Source organism: Manacus vitellinus, unplaced genomic scaffold, assembly GCF_001715985.3.
Source record: "Manacus vitellinus isolate BGI_N305 unplaced genomic scaffold, ASM171598v3 scaffold_151_pilon, whole genome shotgun sequence".
In the NCBI taxonomy this organism is placed as follows: domain Eukaryota; kingdom Metazoa; phylum Chordata; class Aves; order Passeriformes; family Pipridae; genus Manacus; species Manacus vitellinus.
In genome coordinates, this window is record NW_021939076.1 from 65,271 (window position 1) to 92,459 (window position 27,189).

Below are 27,189 nucleotides of genomic sequence, written 5' to 3' on the forward strand. Positions count from 1 at the left end.
CCGCGAGCCTGCCCGGGGAGGGGCCGCCAGAGAGCGGTGGCGACCCCAAGGGACCGGGACCGGGACCTGAAGGGCCAGACAGTGGGAGTGACCCTCACACTGCAGTGCCCCAGGGCCGTGCGCTCCCCGGCTGCACCTTGGCTCCGGTTCCGTTCCAAGCTCGCCTGGAGCCCATGGAAACAGGAGACAGTGGCCGGAGCTGCTCCAGGAGAGCCACAGGGCAGATACTGTCCCTGCTGGGGACAAGCCCGACGGAGCACGGACCAAGCAAGGCCTGCAAGGGGCTGCAGGGACCACCCACACTGGCCCCACTCACACCAGCCCCTGCTCCCCAGCAGGCCCCTGCCTGGCTGTCAGGATGAGGTTTCCCAGTTAGGGTTTCTTGGCAGGATGGTTCCCTCAGCACAGCCCCAGCCATTCAGTGCCCAACAAGTGCAGGCACACTTAACTTCCCCTCAAACTCATTCTCAGTTTTCTGTATCATTCTAAAACAACAACCAGTCACCAGAGCTGGCCACTTGTTCCAGGATTTGCCTCATCAAAATCCCGCACAGGTTGCTCCCTGTTCCCTCACACCGGAGGTAACTGCGCTGTCCATGGTGCCAAACAGGAATGTCCTGCCCACACCGAGGGTGCCAGGGCGCCAGTGTGACCTCAGAAAAACCCAGTCCCACAGGGGATCCTGACAGCCAGACACGAGTCACATCGAGAAGCCTAGTGAGGCTGGTTGTGCTCAGCTCTGTTCCTCAGTGCTTCTGGAAAAGCAGCTCCAACCCCTCAGCCCCCAAAACCAGAGGCCTGGCAGTAGTTACGAGCACAGAGCACTTCCCAGGAATGACACAGGGCCGCACGCTTGGAAAGGTGACAATCACCTGCCCCCCTCCCACAGCCCTGCGCTGGGACTGGGGGTAGGAGGGGCTGGGAACCACCTAGCTGGCACAGCCTGGGGCATCTCGGGTGCTGTTGGGGCCATGGCTTGGGGGCTTGGGCAGGGGGAGTCGTGAGGGCCCTGGCAGGGGAGCCCTGGGGTGCTCTCACCTCCTGGCATAGTCGTACAAGGCTCGTTTCCGCTCCTGCAAGGACAGGTGACGCTCCACGGGGGACTTGGCAAACTGCTTTGTAGCTGTCTGGAAGAGAAAGCACAGGAGCCGTCAGGAGACAGACAAAGCAGGAGCCTCCTTGGCTCTGGAAGGCCTGGCACATCAGGTCAGTGCTCCATGCCCCTGGCTAGTCCTGAACACAAGCCACCAGATCAGGGAGATGCACAAGCCCACAGTACCTTGGCAGAAGGCGCAGCCACGGAGCCCTGGATGCCAGAAGCAGCTGCAGCCTGGGAGGTAGACAGGGTAGGCAGGTCAGTACCAGCCTCCTGACTCTCAGGGAAGAAGGAAACTCTCCCCTCCAGCAAGTTGGCAATCGTGGTGTCCACACAGTTGGTCTGGGCTGCAGGGACAAAGGGATCCCTTAGAGATCTGGATGCTCCATCCTGGCTGCCACTGTGCTCCAGTGCAACAGGGACAAGGTTTCTGCTTTCAAGTCCCACACACCACAGAAGGTCCCCCTGCGTCCCTCCTGACACCCCAGCACTGCTCACCCAGGTCTGTCCTGATGACCTCCAGGGGCACGTGAGGCAGCACCTCCTTGACCTGCTGTGCCATGGCCACAACCTGCATGTCCTCAGGAGCACCTCCAGGCAGGTGGGGGGGCACCCTGGGCTGGGCTACCAGGCGCTGACTCGAGGCTGCAGGAGAAAGAAGTGGGCACAGGAGGGTGACTAAAGGCCTGTCAGCTGCACCAGCCCTGCGTTAGTACAAACTGGTGTGACGTGAAAGCTGGACCCCCTGCCCACACCCCCCATGTCTGTGTCCAGGAGTGTGGGCCCCTCCCTCCCCCCCTGCCAAGCACAGCCCCCAGACCAGAGCACACCGGCAGCCCCTCTCCCAGGGAGCGCCCCAACATTCCTGGTCCTCCTCTTCCTCCCACTCCATGCATTTGTCACTGAGAGCAGACTGAGGCCCCCACACAGGCAAGCCCAGGTGGCAGTTCCACAGCCAGGACACCCCCAGGGCTCCACAGGCCCCCTCCCCGGACACCCACCTGGGGCAGAGGGCAGCCGTGACGTGTGCCGCAGCCTCTTCATGTGCTCAGTCCTGTCGGCGGCGGTGATCCGTGTGGATACCACACCCAGCTCCATGGCCAAGAGCTGCGCAATGCAGAGAGGAGTCACACAACACATACAGGACGCACAACACGCTGCCCAGGCAGCCCCCCCGTGCCGGGGAGCGTGTCAGGGGGGCAGGCTTGCATGGAGCTACAGCAAGGGCAAGAGGGCTGGGAATCGATTTCTCCACGGCCTCAGGGATGCATTTCAGTGTGGCAGGGAGCACATGAAGGAGCAGGAGCAGCAGTATCATCCTGCCAAAACGGGCTGATGGGGAGATACGAGATCTTTGGTACAGGAGCTGTGAAGTACCCAGAACATATAGGAAGGGTGGAGAAACAATTTCTTTATTTGATTTGTGGCATCAGGAAAGGGGAGTGAAAGGCCTAAAGTGGAGAGAGTCCTGATAACTGTGGAAAGGCTAAGTGGGGGGTGGCAAATAGGCCATGGAAAAATCGAGTACCTGTAAGGGGCAATAAATATGGGCTAGAGCTCCCATCACACAAACATATGCAGAAATGCCCTCTGCAACTCTGCCTGCCCTCTGCTCTCCTCTGTGCTCATCCTCAACTGCACCAGTCCTACAGCCCTCTCCCACATCACTCTCCTACCTCCTGAACTCGGAGCGCAAAGTCCTCACTCGGCTCGTCCGCTCGCCTGGGGACAGACGGCATCCACCTGAGCGGGGACAACAGCACATGGATCCAGCCCCGCCAGAAGCAGCCCTTGGAGCCAGCCCCATGGGGAATGGCCCTTGGGGCCAGCACCTGCTGGGAGCAGTTGTGCCGGGCACAGCCCCAACTCCACATCCCCTGCCCACCCCACACCTCTCCCCACCAGACCATCAAACCCCAACACCCACTCCCAAACCCAGGGCATGGCTCAGCTCAGGAGACAGAACTGGCTCACTGGAGCTCTGTTAGCTCTCACACCTAACAGGTGAAGGATCTCCTACAGCTCCCAGAAGGGCCCCAGTGAGGAGCCACGGCCATTTACATGGGAGTAGAAAACAGGTCACCCAGACTCCAGGCAGATACGGCCAGGGAAAGCTACAGCACAAGGCTTTTCTTTGCTGAAATACCTCAACCCCTGCATTTGACTCCCAGCCCCTTCCACTGCCTAGGAACCCTTATGACACCAGAGCTACTCAGCCAGACCGGGCTCTCCTGGGCCCAGGGCCAGGGTCTGGACGACTCCTGCACCACCCCCCTGGACCACCCCTGCAGCTCCTGAGGAATTGCAGCTGGTGCTGCCTGAGGGAATCACCCCTGGAGTAAATCACTGCAAAGCAGCTTTAAAAATACACCCGGAAACTTGACCTAAAAGCCTGGAGAGACAGATTCCTCTCCTTTCCCAACACAGCACAGTAGCCAGGGGCAGGTCCAGGAGCTGGACCTGGCCAGACCCAAATGGTGCCAACCACAGCCCTGCTGAGGCACTCAGGGAGGGTGCCATCAGCACAGACCAAGGGATCTCGTACTGCCACAGACACGTCAGGGCCCCACTCAACCCCAACCCTGCCCCAAACAGAAAAGAGAGACATAGTACCTTACTTGATATACTGTGAAGGGAACGAAGAAGGTCCAGAGCAGCTCCGTGATCCAGGAGGAGTCGGCCACGCTCTGGGGAAGAGAGCACAGTGAGATCCCACACACAGAACAGGAGCTGCCGGGAGCCAGGCAGGCAGCGAGTCAGGGATATGTGGGCAGAGGTGGAGAACTGGGAAAGCGGGAACAGCAAACCCAGTGCACACAGGGCAAGCCCCAGGGCAGGTTCATCATTAGTCATCACCAGTTTTCACTGTTCGCAGTCACCTTTTCCTTCCACTAAGACAGCAGCAAGGCTTTCCCTCAGTAACCCCCCATTCCCTGCTAGACTATGCCTGCAGAAAGCACCAAAAACGCCTGAAGACCTACTAACACTCCCCCAGAACCATGAACAATCCCTCCTCATCGTGGTGGGAACAGCTGCTGGTGATGTTCCAACTCCTGTAAGCTCTCCTGTAAGTGACAGGACGAAGGAAATAGCTTCAAGCTGTGTCAGGGGAGGTTTAGGTTGGATATTGGGAAAATTCCTCCTGGAAAGGGCTGCCCAGGGCAGTGGTGGAGTCCCCAGCCCTGTGAGGATTTAACAGCCATGTGGATGTGGCACTTGGGGACATGGTCAGTGGTGGCCTTGGCAGTGCTGGGGGAATGGTTGGACTCGGAGGTCTCAGAGGTCTTTTCCCATCCCATTGACTCTGTGATTCTCAGACAGGCTCATGCCTGGTTTGTCCCACAGACTGGGAAGAGGAGCTGTAACTGGGTAAAGCACACAAAGCTCAGCCATGGGAGAATCAGAGAAACCTCATCTCCTGGGTAAACACATTTCAGAACCCCAAACCCAAGTGCCTGTAGTGATGCCCAGAGCTAGATTTCAGTTATGCTGCCTGTGCCACAGAACAACATGCTCCTGCACCATTCCAGGCAACCAGAGCTGGAGAAAATTCTTCACTCCAAATTTGGCGGTTTGCTCAGCCCAGTGTCTGATAGATATCACACAAGTCTGTAAGAAAGCTTTCTGTAAAGCGCTGATTGAACCACTTGAAGTACCACATCTCCAGTCCTCAAATTTTCTGATGATTTAAAATCACACCAGAAATCCACCACAATTTACTCAGCCAATGTGCAGAAAGTACAAAGTCCTGCTCAGCCTCTGGAGACAAAACCTGAGCCAAGAAGTGACTGTAACCAGCACCTCCACACAGACATGCTGTTCCCTGTAACATGCACGAGGGAAGGGATGCACAGACAAACACACAACTTATGACATCTCAGAACTTCTCAGAAGAGCCAAACCCCAAAAAGCATAAGTGATTCCCTATAAACCGTCCAGAACAGAAGAGCTCTCCCATATCTCTGGAGTGGTCATTCAAAAACATGGTGTCCTCACTGCTGGAAAACCCAGGACAGAACCTGTGCAGTACCAGCATTCAGTGGCAGGCCCTGTAGAGCCTGCTGTGGGCATTATCACAACAAAACAACCACTCTCCACTCCTAAGCCTCTTCCCCAGTGTGCAGCAGCCCCCCACAGCCATCCACAGCCACATATCCACAGTCACCCCAATCCATTCCACAGCCTCACTGCTTCCTTTCTCTGGAGCTGACTGAGTTAAGTAACTATAAGTGCTGCTCTTTGGGTTCTCCTCATGCTTGTGGCCTCCCTGAACTCTGTTTCAGTCCCCCTGCCCTGGCAGGAGTGACCAAAGCTTCACCGAGCATTGCTGCAGTTCCCATCCCTGCACACATCCAGCTGACTCCTCTCCCCGCCAGGGATTCCTGTGCTTTCTCCTACAGACACAGCAGACCCACAAGGGACAGCTGTGCCTGGCAGCTCTCCGTGGTCACTGGATCAGTTATAACCCGGATTCTGCCACTCACTAACCTGAACCTCACAACTGGAGACCTCAGTGCTGCCAAAGCCCCAGCCAGCACGGGGGGAACATGAATCCCTGGCAGAGTCTCACCCTCAAACACCTGCTGCTGCCTTAGTGTGGGCACCACATTCTGCGACCTGCTGGGAAGTGCCTTTGACTCTGCCCATTGTGCCCTGATGTTCTAGAGAGATACAGAACAAAGAACCAACTCAAGTGTCAGAAAAATATAACAGTTCAGGGTCTTTTAACCAAGCAGACCCAAAACTGACATCAAGAAATGAGAAATTCAGCAAAGCCTGGGATCAGTTTCCCTGCAATCCCTTCTGCAGCACTGCTGTTGCCACTGTGAACTTTGCCCCTTGTCTGGGGTTGCTCTTGCACCATGTCCCTGGGGCTGTGCCCAGGGTGAGCCTCCAGAGCCTGCACGACCTCTGGCACATCAGCCCTGCCCCGAGGGCAGGAGCTGGTCTTTCACAGCAAGGAGCTCACCAAGGGGAGAGGACATAGCACTGGCCATGGAAACCAGTGGCACAATGACAGCCAGCCGGGCCACCAAATGTCTGTCACACTGGTCAGTGTAACTAGGGGAGTACTGAGTGGGCCAAGTTCCCGGGAAAGGCACTTGGGAACAGCATCAGTTCCGAGCAGTTGGTCCCGGGACACGAGGCCAGGCCACACCACAGGCTCCAGAGCAGGAGCAGGATGAATGGTAGCACCCAGAGCCCGGCACAGCACCCACCCCTCACCCCATCCCTGCGTCCCCAACTCACCACCGCCACCAACGGCCTCCGGACCTGCAGGGCAACGGGCTGCACAACATCCAGGATGGAGAAGGGCCAGGAGCTGGAAGGGAGGAATTCTGCAGTGAATGACCTTGAAGCCACCCCACTGCAGGAATGCTGGCTCCCTGGAGCCACCCCCAGCCACCCCCCGTGGGAATTGGGAATTCCCGCACCTGAAGCGGAGCAGCCCGGCCCGGCCGTTGGTGGCCGCCTCCTCCGGGAACAGCAGCAGCGGTGGGTTCCCTCGCTGGGACGAGTATTCCTTCAGGGAATCCACCAGCTCTGCCCTGCTGCCCATCACTCCCAGCTCCATGAATCCCCTGGACCAGCAGATGAACCCTGGGGCACCATTCAGTGCAGGCTGCAGGAAAAACAGGAGTGAGGAGGAAACTGCCCTGCCCAGCCCTCCCAGTCATCTTCCCAAGTGAAAAAGAAGACAAGGTTCATGCTCATCGGCAAAATCCCCTCTGGGGCTGAGGGGCACCTGGGAGCCAGCAGCACTGGTGGCAGAGAACATGTTACTGCCAGGCCTCAGGACCTGCTCCAGCCCTGACTCCACAGGAATCAGATTCCAGACTTTCAGTTCAGACTGTACCCTGTCTGCCAGAGACACAGACTCCCCCATGCCAGTGTTCCTTGTGTTCTCTACAGCAGTCCCTGACACACTTGGCAGGACACACACTGCTTCCAGGAGTCTCTCCTCTCCAGGTCAGGGGCAAATCAATGGCTGTGCAGGACACGAGATCCACCCAGAGCCTGCTGACTCAGGAACTCCACACAGGGAATTTTAGAGGAAAGCACGGACAGCCCAGAACAGCCCGAGCAACATGGACACAGAGCACCCTCCATGCACCTGGCTGCCCCCCCCAAAACAGCATCCAGTGCTGAGGGAAACCCCACAACCAGCCCTGTCCCTGACCCCCTGATCCAAAAGGCCAGAGAAGGGAACAGCTGCTGGGATCTACCTGCTCTTCCACCAAAATCAACACCCACTGTAACTACTCCTGCTCCTCTTCACTCTGTTCCGTTTTTTCACGCAGCGCCCAAGAGAGAAACTGAGCCACAGAAAACACCCCAAGGCTTGTGCAACCCTGGGTTAGTAACTCAGAACTGGAGAACCTTCCAGGATCTGAAAGGGCCTAAAGGGAAGCCAGAGAGGGACTCTGCATCGGGGACTGGAATGATAGGACAAGGAGTAATGGATATGACTGTAGCAGTGAAAATTTAGGCTGGATATTAGGAAAAAACTCTTCTCTGTGAAGGTGGTGAGGCCCTGGCACAGGTTGCCCAGACAAGCTGTGGTTGCCCCATCCCTAGAAGTGTCCCAGGCCAGGCTGGACACAGCTTGAAGCAACCTGGTCTAATGGAAGGTGTCTCTGCCTATGGCAGGGGGTGGGACTGAATGGGTTTTAAAGTCTTTTCAGCCCTGAACATCCTACGTTTCTGTGACCACACCAACACCAAATCTGGGCAGCACTTCCCGTGCCCTGCCCCCAGGGAGGAGCCCTCACCGTGTTGCAGGAGGTGAGCAGGCTGACGACGTTGTGGTCGAAGGGGGTGACGTGGTTGGCGATGAAGACCTTGGCGCCGGCCCCGCGCAGCCGCGGGTCGTTCTGCCGCACCAGCAGCCCCAGCACGGAGCACATCACACGGACAATAAACCTGAGAGGGAGACAAGGGCCTGCCTCAAGTCCTGCCATCAGAGCCGCTGCTGGTGACACATCCAACAGACGGGGGGAACTGGGAATTCTGGTGGCTGCGCAAAGAACACCGAGACCAAATGGAAACGGCACATCTGGGGCAGGAATTGTTGGGAGGCTGTGGCTAGGACTGGAACACGGGGCATCAAGTGCTCGCTGAACTCCTGAGCAGCACACCCAGCTGATCCACACGCTCCAGACCAGTTCCTGAGCCCTCCAGAGGTGACCGCCAGCTCTGGGCTTGGCAGAAGAAGCACCTCCAGGGCTCCTAGGAACAATAAGTCTCGATAGCACAGCTCCCCACAGCCCCATGCCTCAACCAAGCCCCCCGGGCCGGGACCCCGAGGAGCCGGGGCCGCCCTCCCGCCCTGCACCCCGCCCCGGGCAGCAGCCGGGGCCCCCCGGGATCACGCACCGGCGCAAGACGCTGTCGGGCAGGGCACAGCTGACCAGGAACACGTGGACACCGATGAAAAGGCGGAGGACAAGCAGGCAGAGCCCCACGGGCGCGTAGAGCAACAGGGCCAGGAGCAGAAACCCATCGGTCGGGAACCTGCCGGGCAGAGAGCGGCGCAGGCCGCTGAGCGCGGCCGGAACGAGCCCCAGGGTCCCCCGAAGACCCCTAAGGAGCCTTCGCAGCCCACCCGAGGCATCCCCGGTGCCCCACGGCTTCACCCCGACCTTCCCCCGGGGCTTCCGCAAGACACTTTGTCCCGCCCGCGGGCCCCGCCCGCGCGACACCCGGGAGCCCCCGGCCCGCGGGCCCGGCGGGCGCTCATCGGTGCGATATCGAAAGAGCCGCTCGGGCCCGGGGCCGCGGGCCGGCTCACATCCCGCCGCGCCGCCCGCTCCTGCCGCCCCACACCCGCCGCCCATCTTGCCCGCGGCCCGCGCGCCCGGCCCGCGCGGGGCACCGCTGGGAGCGCGCCGCCTTGCCAGCCTGCACCGCGCGCCGCGCTCCCTCGCCCTGACGGCCGCTCCGGCGGGCCCGAGGAAAGCGGCTCTGACAGTGGACCAGCCCCGCTCTGCCGCTGCCCGCCGGCGCTACCGGTTACCGGCGCCTCTCGTTGGCGGTCAGCCCACAGATCCCAGCGGGACTAGAAACTGCCCGGCGTGCCCCGCGGCGGAGGGCAGCTCCCACCAGGGCCCGCCCACAGGACTACAGCTCCCCGGCGTGCCCCTCGCCGGCCTCGCCCCGGCGGGCGGGGCCTTCCGCTCGGCAAGCGGCAGTTCATGGGGCGGCGGCGCGGGAGAAGTGCGTGTCCCTCTGGTCCCGCTTTCCGCCCGTAGCCGTTGCGGTGGTGCCGAGCAACTCAACCGGGGGCCGAGCCTCCTCCGCCACCGCCCCCGCCCCCACCCCTTCTCCCGCCGGCCCCCGCTGGGGGCGGCGCTGGCGCGGCAGTGGGCGCGGGAGCGGCCGGCGCATGGTGGCTGTCTGTGGGCCCGGAGCGCCGTTTGCGGCCCGCGCTGAACGCAAGCCGTGCCCCCCCCCGCCGCCCGCTCCGCCGCCCGCCTCGCCCCGCGCCGCCTTCAACTTCATCGCCGACGTGGTGGAGAAAACGGCACCCGCGCTGGTCTACGTGGAGATCGTGGGCAGGTGCCGGCATCGGGCGGTCCGCGGAAGGGATCCCCGCTTCCCTGCGCAGTGCAGCCTCCGCCGGGCTCTCCTGCAGCCGCCCTGATCTGTGTCCCTGAACCGGACACGGCGTCCCAGTGGGGTCCCCCAAGTGCCACGGGAGAGACCGACACGGTCCCGCTGCCCGTGCACGCAGCTGGCACACGGGGACACGCCACGGGGACACACGGCTGCCATCCACCGCTGCCACCTCCTTGTCCTCCGGGACCGTCGAGCAGAGCTGCCTTTCAGGCTGCTCTGTCACTTTGCCTCAGGAGCACCGCTTTGCATTTATTTCCCTTTGCACTCCATAATCTCACCATCCAGCACCTCCAGCCTCTCGGAGCATCTCAGGGCAGCAGCTTTGCCCTCCAGCCTGGTCACACCTGTGTCCGGTGTCACACCCTCTGCCTCACAATGGGAAAAGCTGCTGCCCAGACATCCTCACTGTTCCCCGCTGCTTCCCAGCCCTACCCATCTGTGTGGCCCCACCTGCCCTCCCTGGAGTCCCCACCAGACCCCACAGGGTCCCTGCCACCCATCCTGACCTGTGCCCCCCTCGCAGGCACCCCTTTCTGGGCCGGGACGTGCCCATCTCCAACGGCTCGGGGTTCCTGGTGTCCCCGGACGGGCTCATCGTCACCAACGCACACGTGGTGGCCAACCGGCGGCGCGTGCGGGTGAAGCTGGCGAGCGGCGAGCAGTACGACGCCGTGGTGCAGGACGTGGACCAGGTGGCCGACATCGCCACCATCAAGATCAAGCCCAAGGTGTGTGTCACGGTGTGGGGACGTGGGGACCCTCCCTTCTCCCCTCCTGCTCACCGTCCTGCTCCCCACAGCACCCGCTGCCCACGCTGCCGCTGGCCGCTCGCCGAGGTGCGCAAGGGCGAGTCGTGGTGGCCATGGGGCAGCCCCTTCGCGCTGCAGAACACCATCACCTCGGGCATCGTGAGCTCGGCGCAGCGCGGCAGCCGCGAGCTGGGCCTGGCCGCCTCCGACATGGAGTACATCCAGACCGACGCCGCCATCGATGTAAGGGCGTGGGGCTGGGCAGGGCTGTGGGGGCTGGGGGAGGAGGGGGCTCACACGGAGCAATGGGAGCTGAGGGGGTTCTGGCCGGTCACCCGGGCACTCTGGGATCAGCCTGACCCAGTTCCTGGGATCGGCCTCCTGCCATTGCTGCCAGGGGTTCTCATGGTCTGCTCGCTCTCTCTCCTCTGCTGCAGTTTGGGAACTCCGGGGGCCCCCTCGTCAACCTGGTGAGTCCTGCTGCTTGTCCCCTTGCTGGCTGGGGTAGAGATGTGCTGTGTGCCCCTCACTCTGTGCCCCTCTACGGGAGCGCTTGTGGGTGCCAGGAGGGAGGGCCTGTGAGTCCTTCAGGCTCCCTGTGAGGAGGAGGATTCAGCCTGGCATGGGAACCCTGTGCAGCATCTGAGGGAGCCAGAGCCGATGGAACTCTGGTGGAGCTGAGCCCTGCCCAGTGAGGCATGGCTGGTGCTGGTTGGGCAGAGTGAAGAGCTGGGTGGGCTCAGCCCCTGGGCCCTGCCCGACCTTGGCAGGGTCAGGCAGGACACAGGAGCAGCAGCCTGGGAAGGGGTGGGCACGCAGCTGGGACCTCAGGCTGGTGCAGTAGTTCCCCTGCTCTCCACAGTGACCCAGGCTGGGTATCCCAGTGCCCTTTCCCTGCAGGATGGCGAGGTGATTGGGGTGAACACCATGAAGGTGACATCGGGCATCTCCTTTGCCATCCCCTCCGACCGGCTCCGGAAGTTCCTGCAAAGGGAGGAGCAGCGCAAGAGTGAGTGGGAGCCTCCCTGCTCGGGTGCTGGGGAGCAGGATGAGAGAGAGAAGCTCTGGCACAGCTGGGCTCCAAGCCTTTCTTCCACATGAGGGCAAGGAGGGCAGGAGAAGGAGCCTTTGGGGTCCCATCTGGCATGAAATTCTCCTGTGCCACTGGAAGGCTGTGCTGCTGCTGCTGCCCTACCTACAGCTGCCTGCCTCTGCTGCAGGTCAGATGTCCTAAGTAACCTGCATCTGGTGTGCAGTGGAAGTCCAGGTGTAGGATTCAGTGGTAGTGTAGAGGACAAGTCCTTCATTTGGCCATGTGGAATGCTGCCCCTTTCTGTGCCCCTGTGTGTGAGAATTATTTAAGGCAGACTTCTGTCTGGTTCTCCTGTGATGCCAGGGAGGGACATTCTCAGTCAAAAAAATGACAAACTGGGGAAGCAAAGTCAGTGCAAAGTGCAACACCTGTAACACTTTCCCTGGTACCACGAGCTGGACTGAGCTGTTGCGGGGACTGGGAATGGCTCTGCACACACTACCTGCCCTGAGGGCTGTGGGGCTCAGCCCAGCGCTGTTCTGAGTGTGTCTCTGTTTTGCAGCCATGACATTCCGTGTCCTTTCCTTCGGCAGGCTCTTGGTTTGGCAATGCAGAGACGAAGCGCCGGTACATCGGGGTGATGATGCTGACCCTCACTCCCAGGTGCCTGTCCTGAGCTCGGGGGCCAAAAGACTGGTCCTGTTGGGGCAGGCATGTAATGGGATCTTCCCAACTAACTGAAGGTGCCTGGTTTTGGTAGGACTGTCTTCACAGCTTAAACTTTCAGTCCTGAATCTCTTTGTCCTCACGTTGTGGTTAGACTACAGACTGGTCTAACGAGGCTTGCTGGGGGACCTTCTGGCTCTCTACAACTTCCTGACAGGAGGGGTGCAGCCAGGTCGGGCTCTGCTCCTGGGGAACAAGCAACAGGATGAGAGGAAAAAGCCTCAGGCTGTGCCAGGGGAGGTTTGGGTTGGATAGTGGGAAAATTCCTTCCTGGAAAGGGCTGTCCAGCCCTGGCACAGCTGCCCAGGGCAGGAGGGGAGACCCCATCCCAGGAGGGATTTAACAGCCCTGTGGATGTGGCACTTGGGGACATGGTCAGTGGTGGTCTTGGCAGTTCTGGGGGGAAGCAGTTGGATTTGATCTTAAAGATCTTTTCTAACCCAAACGATTTTGTGAGTCCATGAAGGACCCATGTCAGGAGCGAACAGGACCTGCACTCTCACCTCTGGGAACAGTTCTCAAGGACACCAGCTGCTCCCGTTCCTTGGCTCTTGCAGCCACCTTTAGGTGACCTTCAGCTGCCTTGTGGGGCTCAGCACGTTGCTGGGGGTGGTGTTGTGCCATGCTGGGCAAACACTTTTCAGGGCCATGCTCTGCCCTCCTAAAGCTCTCGTGACTCCCGTGGGCTGGTTGGGTCTGTGGGCTGCCTGCACGCATGGGTGCCACGAGCAGCCTCTGGGGCTCCTGCCTGGCCTCAAAGGGAGGAGCAGGTGCTCTGTGTCCCCTGAAGGGGGTGGTGGGGGCACAGCCAGCACTGCCGGCAGCCGCGGTGGGTGCCCAGTAGATGGTGCTGGTACTCGGCAGAACCCAAGGAATGTGGGAACCCAGCCTCCTGCTTCCCTGGGCACGCTGCGGGACAGGGTCTGTGAGGAAGCAGCGTGAAATGCGTCAGACGTGGCTCCTGGGAAGCGGGTCCAGCTTCCGCACAGCCAGCGAGCCGGTCCAGGGAAACCACCTGACTGTGAGGCTTCTTTGTCTCCAGGGGGAAGGTCTTCCAAGAAGGGATTGCTTGCCTTGGAAAAGGATGACTGGTCTGAACACGCTCATTGCAAAGGCCAGAACCTTTCCCTGGCACAGGAAGGGGAAGCTCTGTGTTGAGCACGGTGCAGACCCTGTTGTTCTGTCAGGAAGGGATGGCAGCTTGCACTGAGCTGTGGGACAGTGCTGTAGAGCTCTGCACGGACCACTGCCATATGAGGAGCCCTGACTGGCTGAGCAGGGACCTGGTGGGAGCAGAGCTGGGCAGAGACTGTGAGTGTCTGAGGCTGTAGGGATCAGAGCCACTGCGGTGTTTGAGGGAAGAATGCTGTTCTTCAGTCTGGATGCAGTCTGGAGTGCTGCATCCACTTCTGGATACATTCAGGAGGGACGAGAAGATATTGGGGAGAGTCCGAAGTGGAGCTGTGAGAGATGCAGAGTTTAAGCTTGGTTTAGAAAACTTAAAATCTGTGAGAAAGTTGGAGGAACTGGGATTATTTAGTCTCTAGATTCCAGAGGAAAGATGTGGGTAGAGCTCTGGTGACAGGTCTGGCAGGAAGAGGGGCATGGCTTGTGTTGTGTGTCCTGCCCAACCAGGGCAGAGAAGGGAAACTGCAGCAGGGGAGGGGTGGGTCTGACACGGGGAAGAGCGATGTGAGGTGGGGACATGCATCACCACAACTCTGATCCAGATGGCAGCTGCTCCAGTAGTTTCCAGCTCTCCCTGGCGCCACTGGGACTCTTGTCCTCTTCTTTTGACAGAGTGGTGGTGGTGTTTGGGGCTGGCAGCTGTGCTTGTACACAGCAGTGTGCAGGGACACAGGAGGGGAGGTTCTGTGTCTGGTCTCTGAGCCTGTGCAGCTGGGGTGGGGTGGGAGCCCTGCTCTGCTTCCAGCTCCATCCCTGATGCCAATTCCCACTATGCAGCATCCTGGCGGAGCTGAAGCTGCGTGACCCCAGCTTCCCCGACGTGTCCTACGGTGTGCTGATCCACAAGGTGATCATCGGCTCCCCGGCCCATCAGTAAGTGCTGCCCTGTGCCTCGGGACGTGCGAGGGAGCAGCTGTGCCAGGGGGGATGTGTTTAGCTCCATGTGTTTTGCTCCAGAGCAGTAGGGCTTGGGCCTTGCAGCAGAAACCACCTGGGCACCCTTGCCCAGGCTGGATGTCCCCATTGGCTGAGGTACCAGCGTGGCTGGAGGAACACCTGGTGCCACGGCCCAAGGCTCCTGTGCCTGCCCCTCCATCCTTCAGGGCTGATGAAGCTGAGTGGCTGCTTTGCCCACTTTGTGCTCCATCCGTGTTCTCCCCGCAGGGCTGGGCTGAAGGCCGGTGACGTGGTGCTGGAGATCAATGGGGCGGCGTCGCGGCGCGCCGAGGACGTGTACGAGGCGGTGCGGACGCAGCAGAACCTGGCCATGCTGGTGCGCCGTGGCCACGACACGCTGCTGCTGAGCGTCGTGCCTGAGGCGACGGAATAGCGGGGACCGCCCGGGGCTGAGAGCAGGACTGAGCTGTGTCTGTGCCAGCCAGGCAGGGCCTGAGAGCTCATGCAGGGCTGGAAGGAGCCAGGAGAGGGGCCCAGCCCGGTGCTTGGGTGACTTGTGGTGCAGCAGTTTCCCTCTGTACTCAAAATAAAGCACTTTTCTAGGGGCCTCCATGCCACATCACCTTCTCACAACAGCAGCAGTTGCCTGGTGGAGGCCGGGCCGCGTGGGACCCTGCCCCTCCTGTCAGTCCTCACACAAGACCTTCCAGGTGGAGCAGAGCTGGCTGTGCCTCCAGGGACCTCCTCAGCGTTAGTGGTGTCCTGCCACCTGCTCAGTACCCACGCAGCTGGGATCTCACTCCTCCATCTGTACCAGCCTGGCAGCTGTCAAGCTTCATGCAGCCCCTCTGTGGTGAGAGCAGCCCTGGAGCAGCTCTGGGACCGGCAGTTCTTCCCCGGAGTGCAGCCGAGCTGCTCCATGTTGCTGTGGCTGTGCCGTGTTCAGCCGGTCACATCGCTTCTGCTGGGAGCTCTGTGAGCATTCCGAGGTCTGTGCCCACGTCCCCTCCCACGCAGCAGCGTTCCAGGCCATGGTGAAAGGGGTGTTGATGCTGGACTTTGCCGTGGCCGAGGCAGCGTCTCCTGGCCCTGATGTTCGGGAGGGCCGAGGGTGGAAGCTGGGCCGGGGCTCTGCCTGTCCCACCCAGCCCAGTGTCCGCTCCCACACACACCCGGCCCCTGGGGACAGCTGGGCCCGTCCCTGTGCTGTGCAGCTGCCTGGCCGGCCCTTCTGGGAAGGAGCAGCTCCAGCCGTTCCTTGCCTTCCTGGAAGATCCCCCTCTGCCTCGCGGGCGGCGGGAGGACGGCTCTGGGCGAGGGCAGCCCGGAAGGGCCGCGTCCGGCCCGGTGCGATGGCAGGAATGCGGGTGTCGGGCCAGGCCCTGCCCGGGACGGGGCTCCGGGCCCCGGCTGTTACTTTGGGAGATGAAAGAAGCACAGTTCCTCGGGGGCTCCGCTCCTGCCCCCAGGCGCTCCCCTGCCCCGAGAACAGGCGTCCTTTCAGCAGCCCCGGCCTCGCCGGAGGAATTCGCTGCCCCGGCCAGCGCCGCCGGCGCGGGGGAAATCGCGGCGTGTCTGGCATAGCTGCTCCGGCTGCGCTGACCGCAGCGCGTTCCAGGGCCCCAGCCAAGGCCTGCCCCTCTCCTCCTCCTCCTCCCGGGCTCGGGGGCAGCGCCTGCTGTCCCCACAACTCGTGTGCTGCAGGCACGACCAGAGCACGGGGCTGAGGTCTGAGAGCTGGGCTGTGCCTCCCTTGGCCCTTGTGTCATGTCCAAGTGTCCCTGCCCAGCATGTCTTGGCCCTGCCAGGCTCTGCTCCCACACAAGTCGAGACAGCCCCTCTGTCATGAGCCCCCAGCCTCATGGGTCACAGCCCCAGGGTGGGATTTCTGCTTGATAACATTTGCCCTGGATCTGGTGCAGGGGAACCAGCACTTCACCACACCCCAGCTGTGCCAGAGTGACCCCTCAGTTCCCCCGACACTGCTGCTGGCCCCTTCCTCTCGCCCGCTCGGGCTTCTCCCAGAGCGGGGGAACCTGGTTGAGGGGGGTGCAGGCAGGGGGCTGCTGTGGGGCCAGCACTGTGTGGACAGGGGGACTGCCTCACTCCACCATCCAAGGGGGTGCAGGGGCTGGGCCAGGGGATGCTCCCACGCTCTGTGCCAGAGTGTGCCAACCAGCCCTGCAGCACGAGCTGTGCCATGCGGGGCAGAGAAGTGCCAGCAGCCACTGGGAAATAGAACTAACAACTTTATAGAGAAAATAAAATTACAACTGAGAGATGGGGTATGAGCCACCCCTGGGCAGCGCTGTGAGCCAGGGGTACCCTCACCATCCCTGTGGACCAGGGGCTCCTGAGGCCAGGCAGGGGAATGGGTCCCTGCATGGAGGGTGGGTCCTGGGACCAGCGCAGGGGTTGAGCTGTGGGGAGGGATGTGGAGTGAGAGGAACCAGGGCTGAAAGGGAGGAGTGGGAGGTGGGGTACTGCTGGAATGGGAAGGACTGGAGCGGTGGGGGGTGCAGGACCTCCCAGACCGTACCCGTGTGCCGCAGCCCAGGGAACGTGGGCACGGTCTTCTGGCCAGTGGTTGGGGTGGCGGCCCCGGGCTGGGAGGTGCAGGTGTCGGTGCCTCCAGCACCAGCCCCCCAAGGTGGGGAAGGGCAGCCGGTGGCAAGTCCTGGGCAGTCCCCAGCAGCAGCAGTGCCGGGCAAGAGGCCTCCCTGCCAGCCCCCAGGGGCTTCCTCCCACCCGTACGGGGTGAGGGAGGGAGATGCCCATCTCTCTGGGGTCCGGGCCCCTATGAAATCTGGTTGTTGAGCTGACCTGGGTACTGCTCAAACCGCTTGTTGGCCTCCTCGCTGAGTGCATCTCCTGTGGGCAGAGAGAAAGAGCTGTCAGCTCTGGTGCTGCAGGTGACCCGTCCTGCCAGCACCTCCCCTCCCACAAGAGCTGCCCACAGAGCCTCAGACCCTGCCCACCCCCATCCCCACTGCCTCCTGCAGCCACATTGCTGCCCTTCTCCCAGGGCAGCCCTGCCCGCGTGCCCTCGCCCCTGGGCCGTGTCCTGGGCGTTACCGATGTGGCAGCTGTGCACCCAGATGCGGTGCCCGTCGTACTTGCAGTTGCATTTCATGGCGTTGTTGGTGAAATCACTTTCTGCCACCTCGAAGTTGGGGTTGATCACAACCTGTGGGGCACTGACAGTGAGGGCACAGCCCCCTGTCCCACACCTTCCCAACCTCAGTGGAGCTGTGCTCAGGACATGAGCCCTGTGCCCCAGCCCCACAGGATGTGTCTCCCCAGCTGCCCTGGATGTGCTGAGGGCTCCGAGGAGCCACTGTGCTGGGGTGGCTCTGTCCCTGTGCACCGTGTGCCCATGAGCAGCACTGCTCAGAGCTGGAAAACTCATGCAGAAGCCTGTCTAAGCAGCCCTGCATGTCTGTGGGCATGAGGACAGGCACTGTCCTACAGCAGCACACCTGCCAGCCCCAGCCAGTGCCAGTGGGAGAGAGGGTCAGGTTGCTGGGGCATGTGGAGATCTGGGGCGTAGGGGCAGAGGGTAGGGGTGCACACGGTAGGGTGGCAGGAGGGGCCGGGGCGGCTCAGGTCCAGCACCTGCAGGATGTAGTTGCCTGGCTTGACGTCAGTGATGTCGATCCACTGGCAGTCGATGTCATGCCGGTACAGGTCCCAGCAGCCCACAGTGATGCCCTGCTCCCCGAAGTTGGCACACTCGTACCGCTTGGCCACATCTGCAGGCAGGAGGAGATGCAGCTCATCCCTGCTGCAGCTCCCTTCTGTAGCCCCTGTGATGCCCACCCAGTCTGGCCCCAGCAGCCTTGTGAGAGGGACACGGGCAGGGACGGTGCTGCAGGGTCCTGTGTCACTCACCTTCCTCGCACTCGGTGTCCTCCAGGCAGAAGCTGGCCTTGTGTCCCTCAGCCACCTTGGTGCCGTTGGGCGTCAGGATGTCGTAGTGGGTGAAGATGTCCATGCTGTGGTAGTGCCTGTGGGAGCGAGCCAGTGCCTGATGACTGGAACCTGGCAGAGGCAGAGACCCCCAGGGCAGACAGGAGACTTGCTCTGCCCTGTGTCAACCCCCCACACCACCTGGGTGAGGGCCTGGCCCCTCACCACCAGGAAGGTCCCCCCAGCCCCTGCTCCGAGGCCGTAGCACTGTGAGTTTGGGCAGAGCTCTGTCCTGCCCTGGGAGCGGACACAGCTGTCCCCAGCCAGATGGCCCAGGCAAGCAGAGGGCTCAGCCACAGGGCCCAGCCTACAGCCCTGTCCCTGCCCACTATGAGGCCTCCAGCCCCAACACTGCTCCTTCAGGGACAGCCCTGAGCCAAACAAGGGGCAGCAATGGTACCTCACTCAGCGTCAGCCTCACCCAGCGTTACCCTCACCCAGCATCACTCTCACTCGGTGTCACACTTACACAGTGTCACCCTCCCTCAGTGTCACCCCTGCCCAGCATCACCCTTGTCCAGTGTCACCCTCACTCAGCCCATTGCAGCAGCACCATCACCCTCTCCCCGTCCCACCCAAGCTGTCCCTGCCCACGCCCTGTCTCTGCCTGCGCCACACACGCACCGGTGGCACTCGTGCCAGACCCAGGAGTGCCGGCCAGCCTTGGGGCGGAAGTCGGCACGGCCGTGGTTGTGGATCTGGGAGGAGAAGCGGAGCAGGCGGCGGTGCCCATAGGGCCAGTTGGCCAGGCGGGCCGAGCTGGAGAGGCAGTTCTCCTCGGCGGCGCAGTACAGCATGTGCAGCGGCCGGTCCTCGATGTAGGCCGTCTCCTGCACCAGTGGCGCGTGCAGCAGCAGGTCGGAGGCAGCTGGGGAAAGGCAGCTGCTCTGGGACAGGCCCCACTGCTCAGTGGGGACAGGGCAGTGCCCAGTGCTGCCAGGGTTGAGCTGGCCGGGGGGGACGCGGCCCCATCCGCCGGGCACGGGCTGACCCTGCAGCGCCTTCATCTGCAAACCCCACTGCCTGCAGCCTCTTTAGCTGCATCCCTGGCCCCACAGGACTGTCATCCACAGCCCCCATTGCCCACAGACCCCACCACTCACAGCCCCCATTGCCCGCAGCCCCCGTGGCCGCTCACTCTCGGAGCAGATGATGCCCGCGGCGAAGCGCGTGCCCGTGTTCCTGCAGCTCAGGCTGGTGCCGTGGTGCTGGCAGTGGCTCAGGGACATCTCGTGGCCGGCGCACTTCACCCCGCTCATGACCATCTCTGTCACGTTGCTGGCGTCCCAGTACCACGTCTCCTGAGGAGGGGCCAGGCAGGGTGGGTGGCATGGCTGGAGGCCCGGTTGCCCCGATTCGCTCACGCCCAGGCTGCAGCCAGACCCCCACCATGCACAGCCCTACCTATGCCCCAGGCTGCCCACAAGGGTCCTGTCCTGCAGCATGGAGTGGCCATGTGCCTCTGTCCCCAGACAGCCCCAGAGCTGTCCAGGGAGCGCCGGTGTCTGTGCTCACCAGGGCATCACCGGGGGCCTCCCCGCTGGCACCTACCGTCACCGCATGCAGGGAGTAGCCCAGGCCGAGCTGACGACAGGCCACCATGGCCTCCTTTGTGGTCCAGCCATCGCTGCAGACCGTGCCCCACTTACTGCCTCGCTTCACCTCCACGCGGCCCTCGAACACCGTCCTCCCGCCGGCCAGGCGGATCTGCGGGGAAGGCCTGGGGCCGTGAGCAGGCACCCTGTGCGTGCCACCTCCCGCCCATCCCCAGCCTGTCCGGCCCTGTCCCCAGCCCCGTGAGCAGTGGTGGTGGCTGCTGGCTGCCCTGGCCAAGCTGGTGCCGGCACCTACTTGCAAGCCGTGGTTAGCGAATCCCAGACCCAGCTGGCGACAGGCCACCATCGCCTCCAGCGTACCCCAGCCTTCGCCGCAGACCAGACCCCAGCGGGGCTGGTCCCTGTCGCCAGCCCCCACCGCCACCTCGACCCGCCCCTCGAAGCGGCTCCGGCCCCCGCTCAGCCGAATCTGCAGAGAGAGGCAGTGGCAGCATCATCACCATTACGGGTGATGCTCCCAGGACTGGTGCAGTGACGCAGCCAGGGCTATGCTGTGGTGCCTGGCGGGCCCTGGGCCAGGGGCTTCAGGCACACGGGGAGGGGGCAACCAGGAACTGAGCAGAGCAATGCACAGCTTTGGGCAGCAGGGAACTTGCTGAGACTGGCAGACTGGGGGAAAGGGAATTGGTTGTGAGTTTGGGAATTGTCTCAACAGAGCAGGAAAAACAGTTCATTTTGAAATGGTATCATTTCAGAAATGACAGGTATGAGAGAGTTAAAAATCATTAAAAGCTCAAACTGGATGAAACGATGGGCCAGGGCAAATGAGAACAGACAGCTTCATTTGCTGGTTTCATCACAGGTAAAAAAATCTCTCTTGGTTGCCCACAGAGATTTTTTTTCTGATGTTTCTGCTGGGGAGTGGGCACAGGCTGGCAGCAGGGAGAGCAGCAGGGAGCAGCTGCCCCACATCACCCCTCACACTGCCCAAAGTCCCCTGCAGGGTCCCCTCTAACTCCCCCTCATAGGGATGCCTGAGACTCCCACCCACAAAATCCCTGAGCCCCCAAGGGCAGAGAGAAATGTATGGGGTGCAGAGGAGGAGAGACGAGGGGCCCCTCTAAAGTGAATCCCATGGGTCTCCCTCAGCTCCCCACTCTGGGGTCCCACTGCCAAGAGCCCCCCGTGGTGCGCACCAGGTTCTCGTAGCCCATGTAGGGGATGTTGCAGCGGACAGCTGCGTCCTCCGTGTGCTTGCAGTCCTCCTGCGTGATGTTCCTGAAGGGGCAGCTCCAGAGAGACTTCTCGGTGCCCTGGCACTGCACCTCGTTAAGGTGGATGGGTCCCGTCCCTGTCAGGGGTGAGCAGGACTCAGGACCCCATGACACGGGGATGACTGGGGCCTCCCTGTCCCCACGGCCACTCAGCATGCCCGAGGGGCTTGGTGCACTCAAGCCTCCACAGCTCCTGCCTGGGGCAGTGCAGTTGAGGGGCCATGGTCCCCTCAGGATGCTCCACGTGCATCCAGCAGCCCAGTGCCCACGGGACAAGCCCAGCCGTGGCTGCCCCCAGCCCAGCAGAGCCCAGAGAAGTGCCTCATCTGCAGCCCCAGGAGGGGATGTTGGCCCCTCTGGCCCGGCACCCTCACCTTGGCCCATGCGTGCCCCGGTGAGGGCCTCCTTGGCGCTGCCGAAGCCCAGCTCCCGGCACACCACGCTGGCCGACAGCAGGTTCCAGCGGTCGTCACAGATCGTGCCCCACTCGCTGCTCTTGAGCACCTCGACACGGCCCTCGCCGACCCTCGCGCCGCCCTTCAGCCGGATCCGGGGCTGTGGGGAGCGGGGACAGGGTGGTGTGGGACAGTGCGAACGCTGTGGTGCCGATGGCACGGCGGGGCACAGCACAGCCAGCGTGGCACAGCACGAATGGCGTGGTGCTGATTGCACGGCATGGCACAGCACAGCATGGCACAGCACAGCATGGCACAGCACGGCATGGCACAGCACGGCATGGCACAGCACGGCATGGCACAGCACAGGGCTGGCCTGGACTCCTGGGATGAACAGGGACAGGACACCAGCCCCACCTCATGCTCTGGAGCCAGTTACCCAGGGACCCACACACCCAGTCTGGAGTGCAGCCTGGGACAGAGCCCAGACATGGAGCAGTGTCTGGCTCTGGGCCACCACAGGACTTGTTCCCCCCCTCCACAGGGCTCACCTGGCCTTGCTGCTGCTGGCGCTGTTTCTTCTTGTGGGCATTCCCAGCAGCGAAGAGGGGCCCGGGCAGGCAGCTGACGACGGCGGGCATCCCGGCCCTGCAGGCAGCCGAGGCATTGCCTCGGTAGAACTCGAAGGTGCACATGGAGAGATGCACCTCTGTCCCCGTGCATGACACTGAGTGCAGGCGGTAGTTGAGCTGCTGCCGCTCTGTGAAGAGCCTGCAAGGAGGGAGGAGCCCTGAGCCACAGCCAGTGAGGCCAGTGGCAGTGGAAGTGTCACCAGCCACCCTGCCTGCGGCTGCATGCGCTGCTTGTGCCCCTTTTACCATCTCCAGGGTGACATGTAGTGCTGGCCAGGCACCCACCCCTCACCAACTGCCTGTCCCACATCCCCAGCAGCACAGGAACACGCATGGGGACACACAGGCTCTGGTGGGACTGCATGGGGCTCTTGGCTCTCAGGCTCTCCACTGGAGCCATTTACCTCTTCTTGGGCCCTACGTCCTCCCTGTGTTTTTGTTTAGGCTGAGATTTGGAGGCCAGCCTGGAAAACAGAAAACAACCATCACAGAGCCCAGGGCCTAAGGTGTCACTTCTGCCAGCAGCAGTGACACAGGGAGCACGGCCTGCCCTGGCTTCACTGGGGCTGAACTGGGCACCTTGGCCCACAGAGAGACTCATGTGCATCCCCTTCATGTCACACATGGGTGCAACAGCATCATGTGCTGCCAGCAGTGTGATACAGCTGCCCTCTGCAGCAATGATGCAGTTTCCTGCACACATTCCACAGGGAAACTGAGCTGGATGCAGCCACATCCCGCGCTGCCTTGTCACACAGCAGATCAAACATCAGCAGCCACGATTTGATCTGTCGGGTGTGAGTGAGGTGTCTCTGTGTCCTCATCCAGACACCAGACACCCTCACTGCACCGTGCCCCCGGGGAGCAGGACACCTGGCAAGCAGCAGCAAGCAAGTGGTACAGGAGGTGAGTGCTCACCCCGGGGCCACAGGGGCTGCAGCCTGGCAAGAACCTGCTGCCAGCGGAGGGAGCAGTCCAGGCACAGGCCAAGCTCTGGCCAAGCTTTCCTCTGGGAAGAGGAGGGTGCCCAGGGCCCAGCGCACACACAGTGTAGATGTGGTCCCAACATCCTCAAATACTTTGCTTTCCTCAGACAACAGAGCCAAAACCCCAGAGCCCACAAGGAATGAAGAGCAAAGTGGCCCAAAGCAGGGCAGGGGACTGACACCCTCAGGGACCAGGCAAAATCAAGCCTGGCCACTGGCCCCACAGCCCAGCAGCAGGTTGGTGTCAGCCTGCACAGCCCAGCGAGCCCCAGGACACAGCACGGGCCTGCTGGGAATTGGGATTCAGATGGCTGGAGGGCATCAGCCCATTCACATTCAGGAAGCCACATCTGGATCCTGAACCTGGTTCTGGGTCCCCAGGACAAGAAGACATCACGTACACAGTACGAGGACCGGGGGGAGCAGCAGGACAGCGGGGTGGCAGGGGGAGGGGGGCACGGGCTGCTCCAGTCGGGGTTGCTGTGGGTCAGGGGCACTGCAGCAGCTGACCCTCACCTGTGAGGGGCTGCTTGGCTCTTCCAGTGCAGAGGGAAGAGCACAAGAGAAAACAGGCGTGACTGGAAATGTAAGGTTCAGGCTCGGGGTAAGGAAAACCTTTTCCCCGTGAGGGCTGTATTGCATTGGAGCAGAGGCCACAGGGCTGCAGGATCTCCATCCTTGGAAGATTTAAAAAATCAGCTGGATAAGGTTCTGGGCTGACCCATAGCCAGCCCTGCTCCACGCAGTGAGTTGGACCAGGACTCCCCAGCGTCCCTTCCAGCCTGGATTAGCCTGTGCCCCACGTGTCACTGTGGCTGCACAGCCCCAAATTGATCAGCCTCTGCAAAGCAGTGCGTGGGTTTCCAGAACCAGCTCCTGCTCTGGGCAGAGGGATGGGAGCCAATGGCAACCTCATGNCCCCAGCGTCCCTTCCAGCCTGGATTAGCCTGTGCCCCACGTATCACTGTGGCTGCACAGCCCCAAATTGATCAGCCTCTGCAAAGCAGTGTGTGGGTTTCCAGAACCAGCTCCTGCTCTGGGCAGAGGGATGGGAGCCAATGGCAACCTCATGGAATCACAAAGCATTTTGACCAGTGCTGCAGGGGAAGGACCCGCTCACTGGGAAAGGGGCAGTCAGCACCAAACCACCCAGGAAACAGCACATTGCAGCAAGCAGGACCTGCAGGGGGGGTTTGAGGAGACCCCATGGACTGATCCTGCCTGGATTCCCATCAGCAGCTGCAGGAGCTGGCAAGGGTGGCTGTTGGTGACACAGGCATGGGAAGGGTCACAATGAAGAGCATGCAATGGCTGTAGGGCACCAGGGAAGGTGGTGGGACAGGAGCAAGGCCATGTGCTGGGGGCAGTGCAACATCTCCATGCGGCAGTGGGCTCAGGCAAGAGAGGTGCCATTCCACAGCCCCAAGAGAATGGGCTCCATCTCACTGCACCCACCACCAAACCCAGCAGCAGGATTCAGGGATGGAGGGAAAAGGCAGCCAGACCATTCCCTGGGTCTGGCAGAAAGCCAGCAAGATCGAATAGGCAGAGGATGCAAGAGACCCTGAGCAGATGTGGCACTCGGGGCAGGCACTGCCACGCTGTGCCCATCCCGCTGGTGCCCAGCACTGCTGAGCAAGGGCTCTGGTGCCCCTGCCAGCCCACCCCCCAGGGAATGGAGGGGTGTGCAGCCTTTCCAGCTTCCCCACTGCTGCTTTCTGCAGAAAGCAGCCCATTTCCACAGCCCTCCCTCCCCATCCACCAGGAGAGACAGCTCTGCTCCGAGGCCTCCTGCTCCTCACAGGGCTGCAGCACAGGATGCTGCAGCCCTCTCCACCACTCCCAGGGCATCCTGCTCACTCTGTGCCAGGACTCCTGCCTGGTGTGCAGCATGGGAACGGCTCTACTTGAGGCATGGCCAGCCTGGGAGAGAGATCGTCTCTCGTGGGGAACTGGGGAGCCCAGCACACACAGGCAGGTAACCCAGGGTGGGATTTGTCTTACTGGGCCAGCACAGCCCAGGCCCTCAGTCTGCTCCGTCCAGATCTGTTTGTGCCAGGATCCATTCTGACGGCAGAGACCGGTGGGGCCCGGCAGCCCAGCTCCACCACAGCTCAGCAGATGGGGCACCCCAGCCCCTTACCTGCTGCCTGGCCTCGGGCTCCGGCCCTTCATCCTGGCTGCTCGCTTCAGCCGCCTGCAGAGCAACACTAGAGCTGCCTGGTCAGGGCACACCCAGCACCAGGCACCACGCTGGGCACCGCTGTGACAGCGTGTCCCTGCCCCTCACCCAGGCCACAGTGCTGCTGGAGTATCCCAGCCTGCCTTGACTGCAAACCTCCCCTCAGGATGGGAACCCCCACACTCTGCATCAGAGGAAAATGATATTGCACCACTGCCAGGGAGTAAAAGCTGCTCTCTTGGAGTGGCCTCTGCAGTAGGGCATGAGGCAGGTGGGCAGCCACAGCCCCCCAGCCATGCCACGGACTCCTGGTTCGGTTAGCGAGTGCCCATACGGCCAACTGGCGCTCGGACTGGAGAGCAGCAGGAATGGGAGGGATTCTGGGGAGCCACAATACCCAAAAGCACTGTCCCCCCAGCACTGCCCCATGTCCCTGGCACCATCCCCAGCTGTGCCCCCAGCCCCATGCCCCTGGCTATTCTCCAACATCCCACCTCCATGGACTCCCTGCTGGCCCCACTCACTTGTAGAAGTTCCTGTTGACCTTCTTCTCAGCCGGGAAACCCATCATGCCGCAGATGACGCGGCTGTTGTGGCTGTCCCAGCCCTCGTCACAGATCTGTGCCCAGCTGTCCTTGTAGCGCACCTCCACGATGCCCTCTGTCACCGGCAGCTGCCGCCGCGCCCCCGACACCACCGGCCGCAGGCGGACCTCCTCCACGTGGCTCTGCTCTGTCTGCAGGGCTCAGGTCAGCCTCGGCTCACACTGCATCCCGCTGCCCCAGCTCCCGCCAGCCCACTCCCAGGGGTGCTCTGAGGATGCAGTCACGGGTGAAGCACAGGGATGGCCAGGTCCTGCATCCCTGCCGGCCACATCTAGTGGCCCTGGGTGGCCAAGGACCCGACCCTGTGTAGCCCATGCCCCTCATCACCCTGGGTCCCCAGGTGCACCTCCAGGGAGCACAACCAGGAAAGCCTCCCGTCACCTTGGGATCCTGCGCCATGAGGGAGAGTGCCCAGAGCACCCCACACCCAGGCACCCATCCAGGATGCTCTGTGGGAGCGTGGTGCTACCCACCCTGGCTATCAGCTTCCTCACCTCAATGACATTGGAGTCCTTGAAGCCTGGGATGCGCTCATCCTTGCAGATGACACCCGCGTCTTCCTCATGGCTGCAGTCGCTGTTGCCCCAGCCCCGGTGTTTGCAGTCCCCGATGCTCTTCTCTCCTCCGGCACAGTTCACGTTGTCTAGCCAGATCCGCCCTGCCAGACACGGGCCGGGGTGAGGGAGCAGAGAAAGTGCCCAAGGAGCACAGCCAGGGACCATGGGGGTGCACAGCTGGACCGGGGCTCCCTCAGCACAAAGGCGAGGCCAGCAAAATGCCAAGACTAAAGCCCTGGGTGGGAGATCTGCAAATGGGGAGTCTCCAGTTCCCCAAGGGGCTGCTCTGACAATCATAGAGCCCCACATAACATGCATAAAGCCCTATGTCCTGGGCTCTGAACAGCCCTGCACATACTACATCTCTACACCTCTGCCTACACCAACCTGAGCCCACCATACTGGCCCCCCTAAGCCATGTGTAGCCCCGCAACAGCCCCTCACACCTGCACAGCAGCTCACATCCAAACATTCACAAGTTCCCAGTCCACTTTGCATGTGCATAGACACACACACACACATGCACACACACACGTGCACACACAACATGCACACACACATGCACATGCACACATGTGCACACACACACATGCACACGCCCACGTGCACACACACACACGTGCACACACACGTGCACACACACACATGTCCACACACACGTGCACACACACACACGTGCACACACAACATGCACACACACATGCACATGCACACATGTGCACACA

The 27,189-nt window shown here is 61.8% G+C and overlaps 3 protein-coding genes across 3 annotated transcripts; 1 reads left to right on the top strand and 2 right to left on the bottom strand.

The window, feature by feature from the left end:
* Positions 1–1,016: 1,016 nt before the first annotated feature.
* Positions 1,017–8,837, bottom strand: AUP1 (AUP1 lipid droplet regulating VLDL assembly factor). The gene is made up of 11 exons (XM_029958419.1): positions 8,734–8,837; positions 8,474–8,611; positions 7,870–8,020; positions 6,532–6,719; positions 6,347–6,419; positions 3,710–3,783; positions 2,773–2,839; positions 2,098–2,203; positions 1,595–1,741; positions 1,280–1,443; positions 1,017–1,127 (listed from the first exon to the last, which is right to left on the bottom strand). Exons 1-11 carry the CDS (start codon positions 8,835–8,837, stop codon positions 1,035–1,037), a joined length of 1,305 nt encoding a protein of 434 aa, XP_029814279.1. The 3' UTR covers positions 1,017–1,034.
* A 645-nt stretch (positions 8,838–9,482) lies between these two features.
* Positions 9,483–23,681, top strand: HTRA2 (HtrA serine peptidase 2). The gene is given in 11 exon segments (XM_029958420.1): positions 9,483–9,655; positions 10,239–10,443; positions 10,515–10,540; positions 10,542–10,707; positions 10,902–10,934; positions 11,365–11,473; positions 12,091–12,160; positions 14,189–14,284; positions 14,576–14,789; positions 21,580–21,585; positions 23,671–23,681. Coding segments are annotated over 9 exon segments (1,044 nt in total). The 3' UTR covers positions 14,742–14,789; positions 21,580–21,585; positions 23,671–23,681.
* On the bottom strand, positions 16,588–26,476 carry LOXL3 (lysyl oxidase like 3). Its single transcript, XM_029958414.1, has 12 exons — positions 26,402–26,476; positions 25,827–26,038; positions 22,054–22,273; positions 21,482–21,662; positions 21,030–21,184; positions 19,829–19,984; positions 19,416–19,578; positions 18,902–19,145; positions 18,200–18,315; positions 17,924–18,060; positions 17,384–17,495; positions 16,588–17,179 (listed from the first exon to the last, which is right to left on the bottom strand). The coding sequence occupies exons 2-12, from the start codon at positions 25,871–25,873 to the stop codon at positions 17,106–17,108; spliced, it is 1,605 nt and encodes a 534-aa protein (XP_029814274.1). The 5' UTR covers positions 25,874–26,038; positions 26,402–26,476; the 3' UTR covers positions 16,588–17,105.
* Between the last annotated feature and the right edge of the window lie 713 nt (positions 26,477–27,189).

Bases quoted from the DNA above. Each gene is read 5' to 3' on its own strand.
- AUP1 (XM_029958419.1), bottom strand. From the start codon at position 8,837: ATGAGCGCCCGCCGGGCCCGCGGGCCGGGGGCTCCCGGGTGTCGCGCG. The intron at 2,204-2,772 runs GTAGGAGAGTGA...TGCATTGCGCAG, and splicing joins TTGCGCTCCGAGTTCAGGAG to CTCTTGGCCATGGAGCTGGG. The intron at 1,444-1,594 runs GTGAGCAGTGCT...TTGTCCCTGCAG, and splicing joins GGTCATCAGGACAGACCTGG to CCCAGACCAACTGTGTGGAC.
- LOXL3 (XM_029958414.1), bottom strand. From the start codon at position 25,873: ATGATGGGTTTCCCGGCTGAGAAGAAGGTCAACAGGAACTTCTACAA. The intron at 21,663-22,053 runs GTGAGCCCTGTG...CGCTCCCCACAG, and splicing joins GCCAGCAGCAGCAAGGCCAG to CCCCGGATCCGGCTGAAGGG. The intron at 18,316-18,901 runs GTGCGTGTGTGG...TCGCTCCCACAG, and splicing joins GTCTGGCACGAGTGCCACCG to GCACTACCACAGCATGGACA.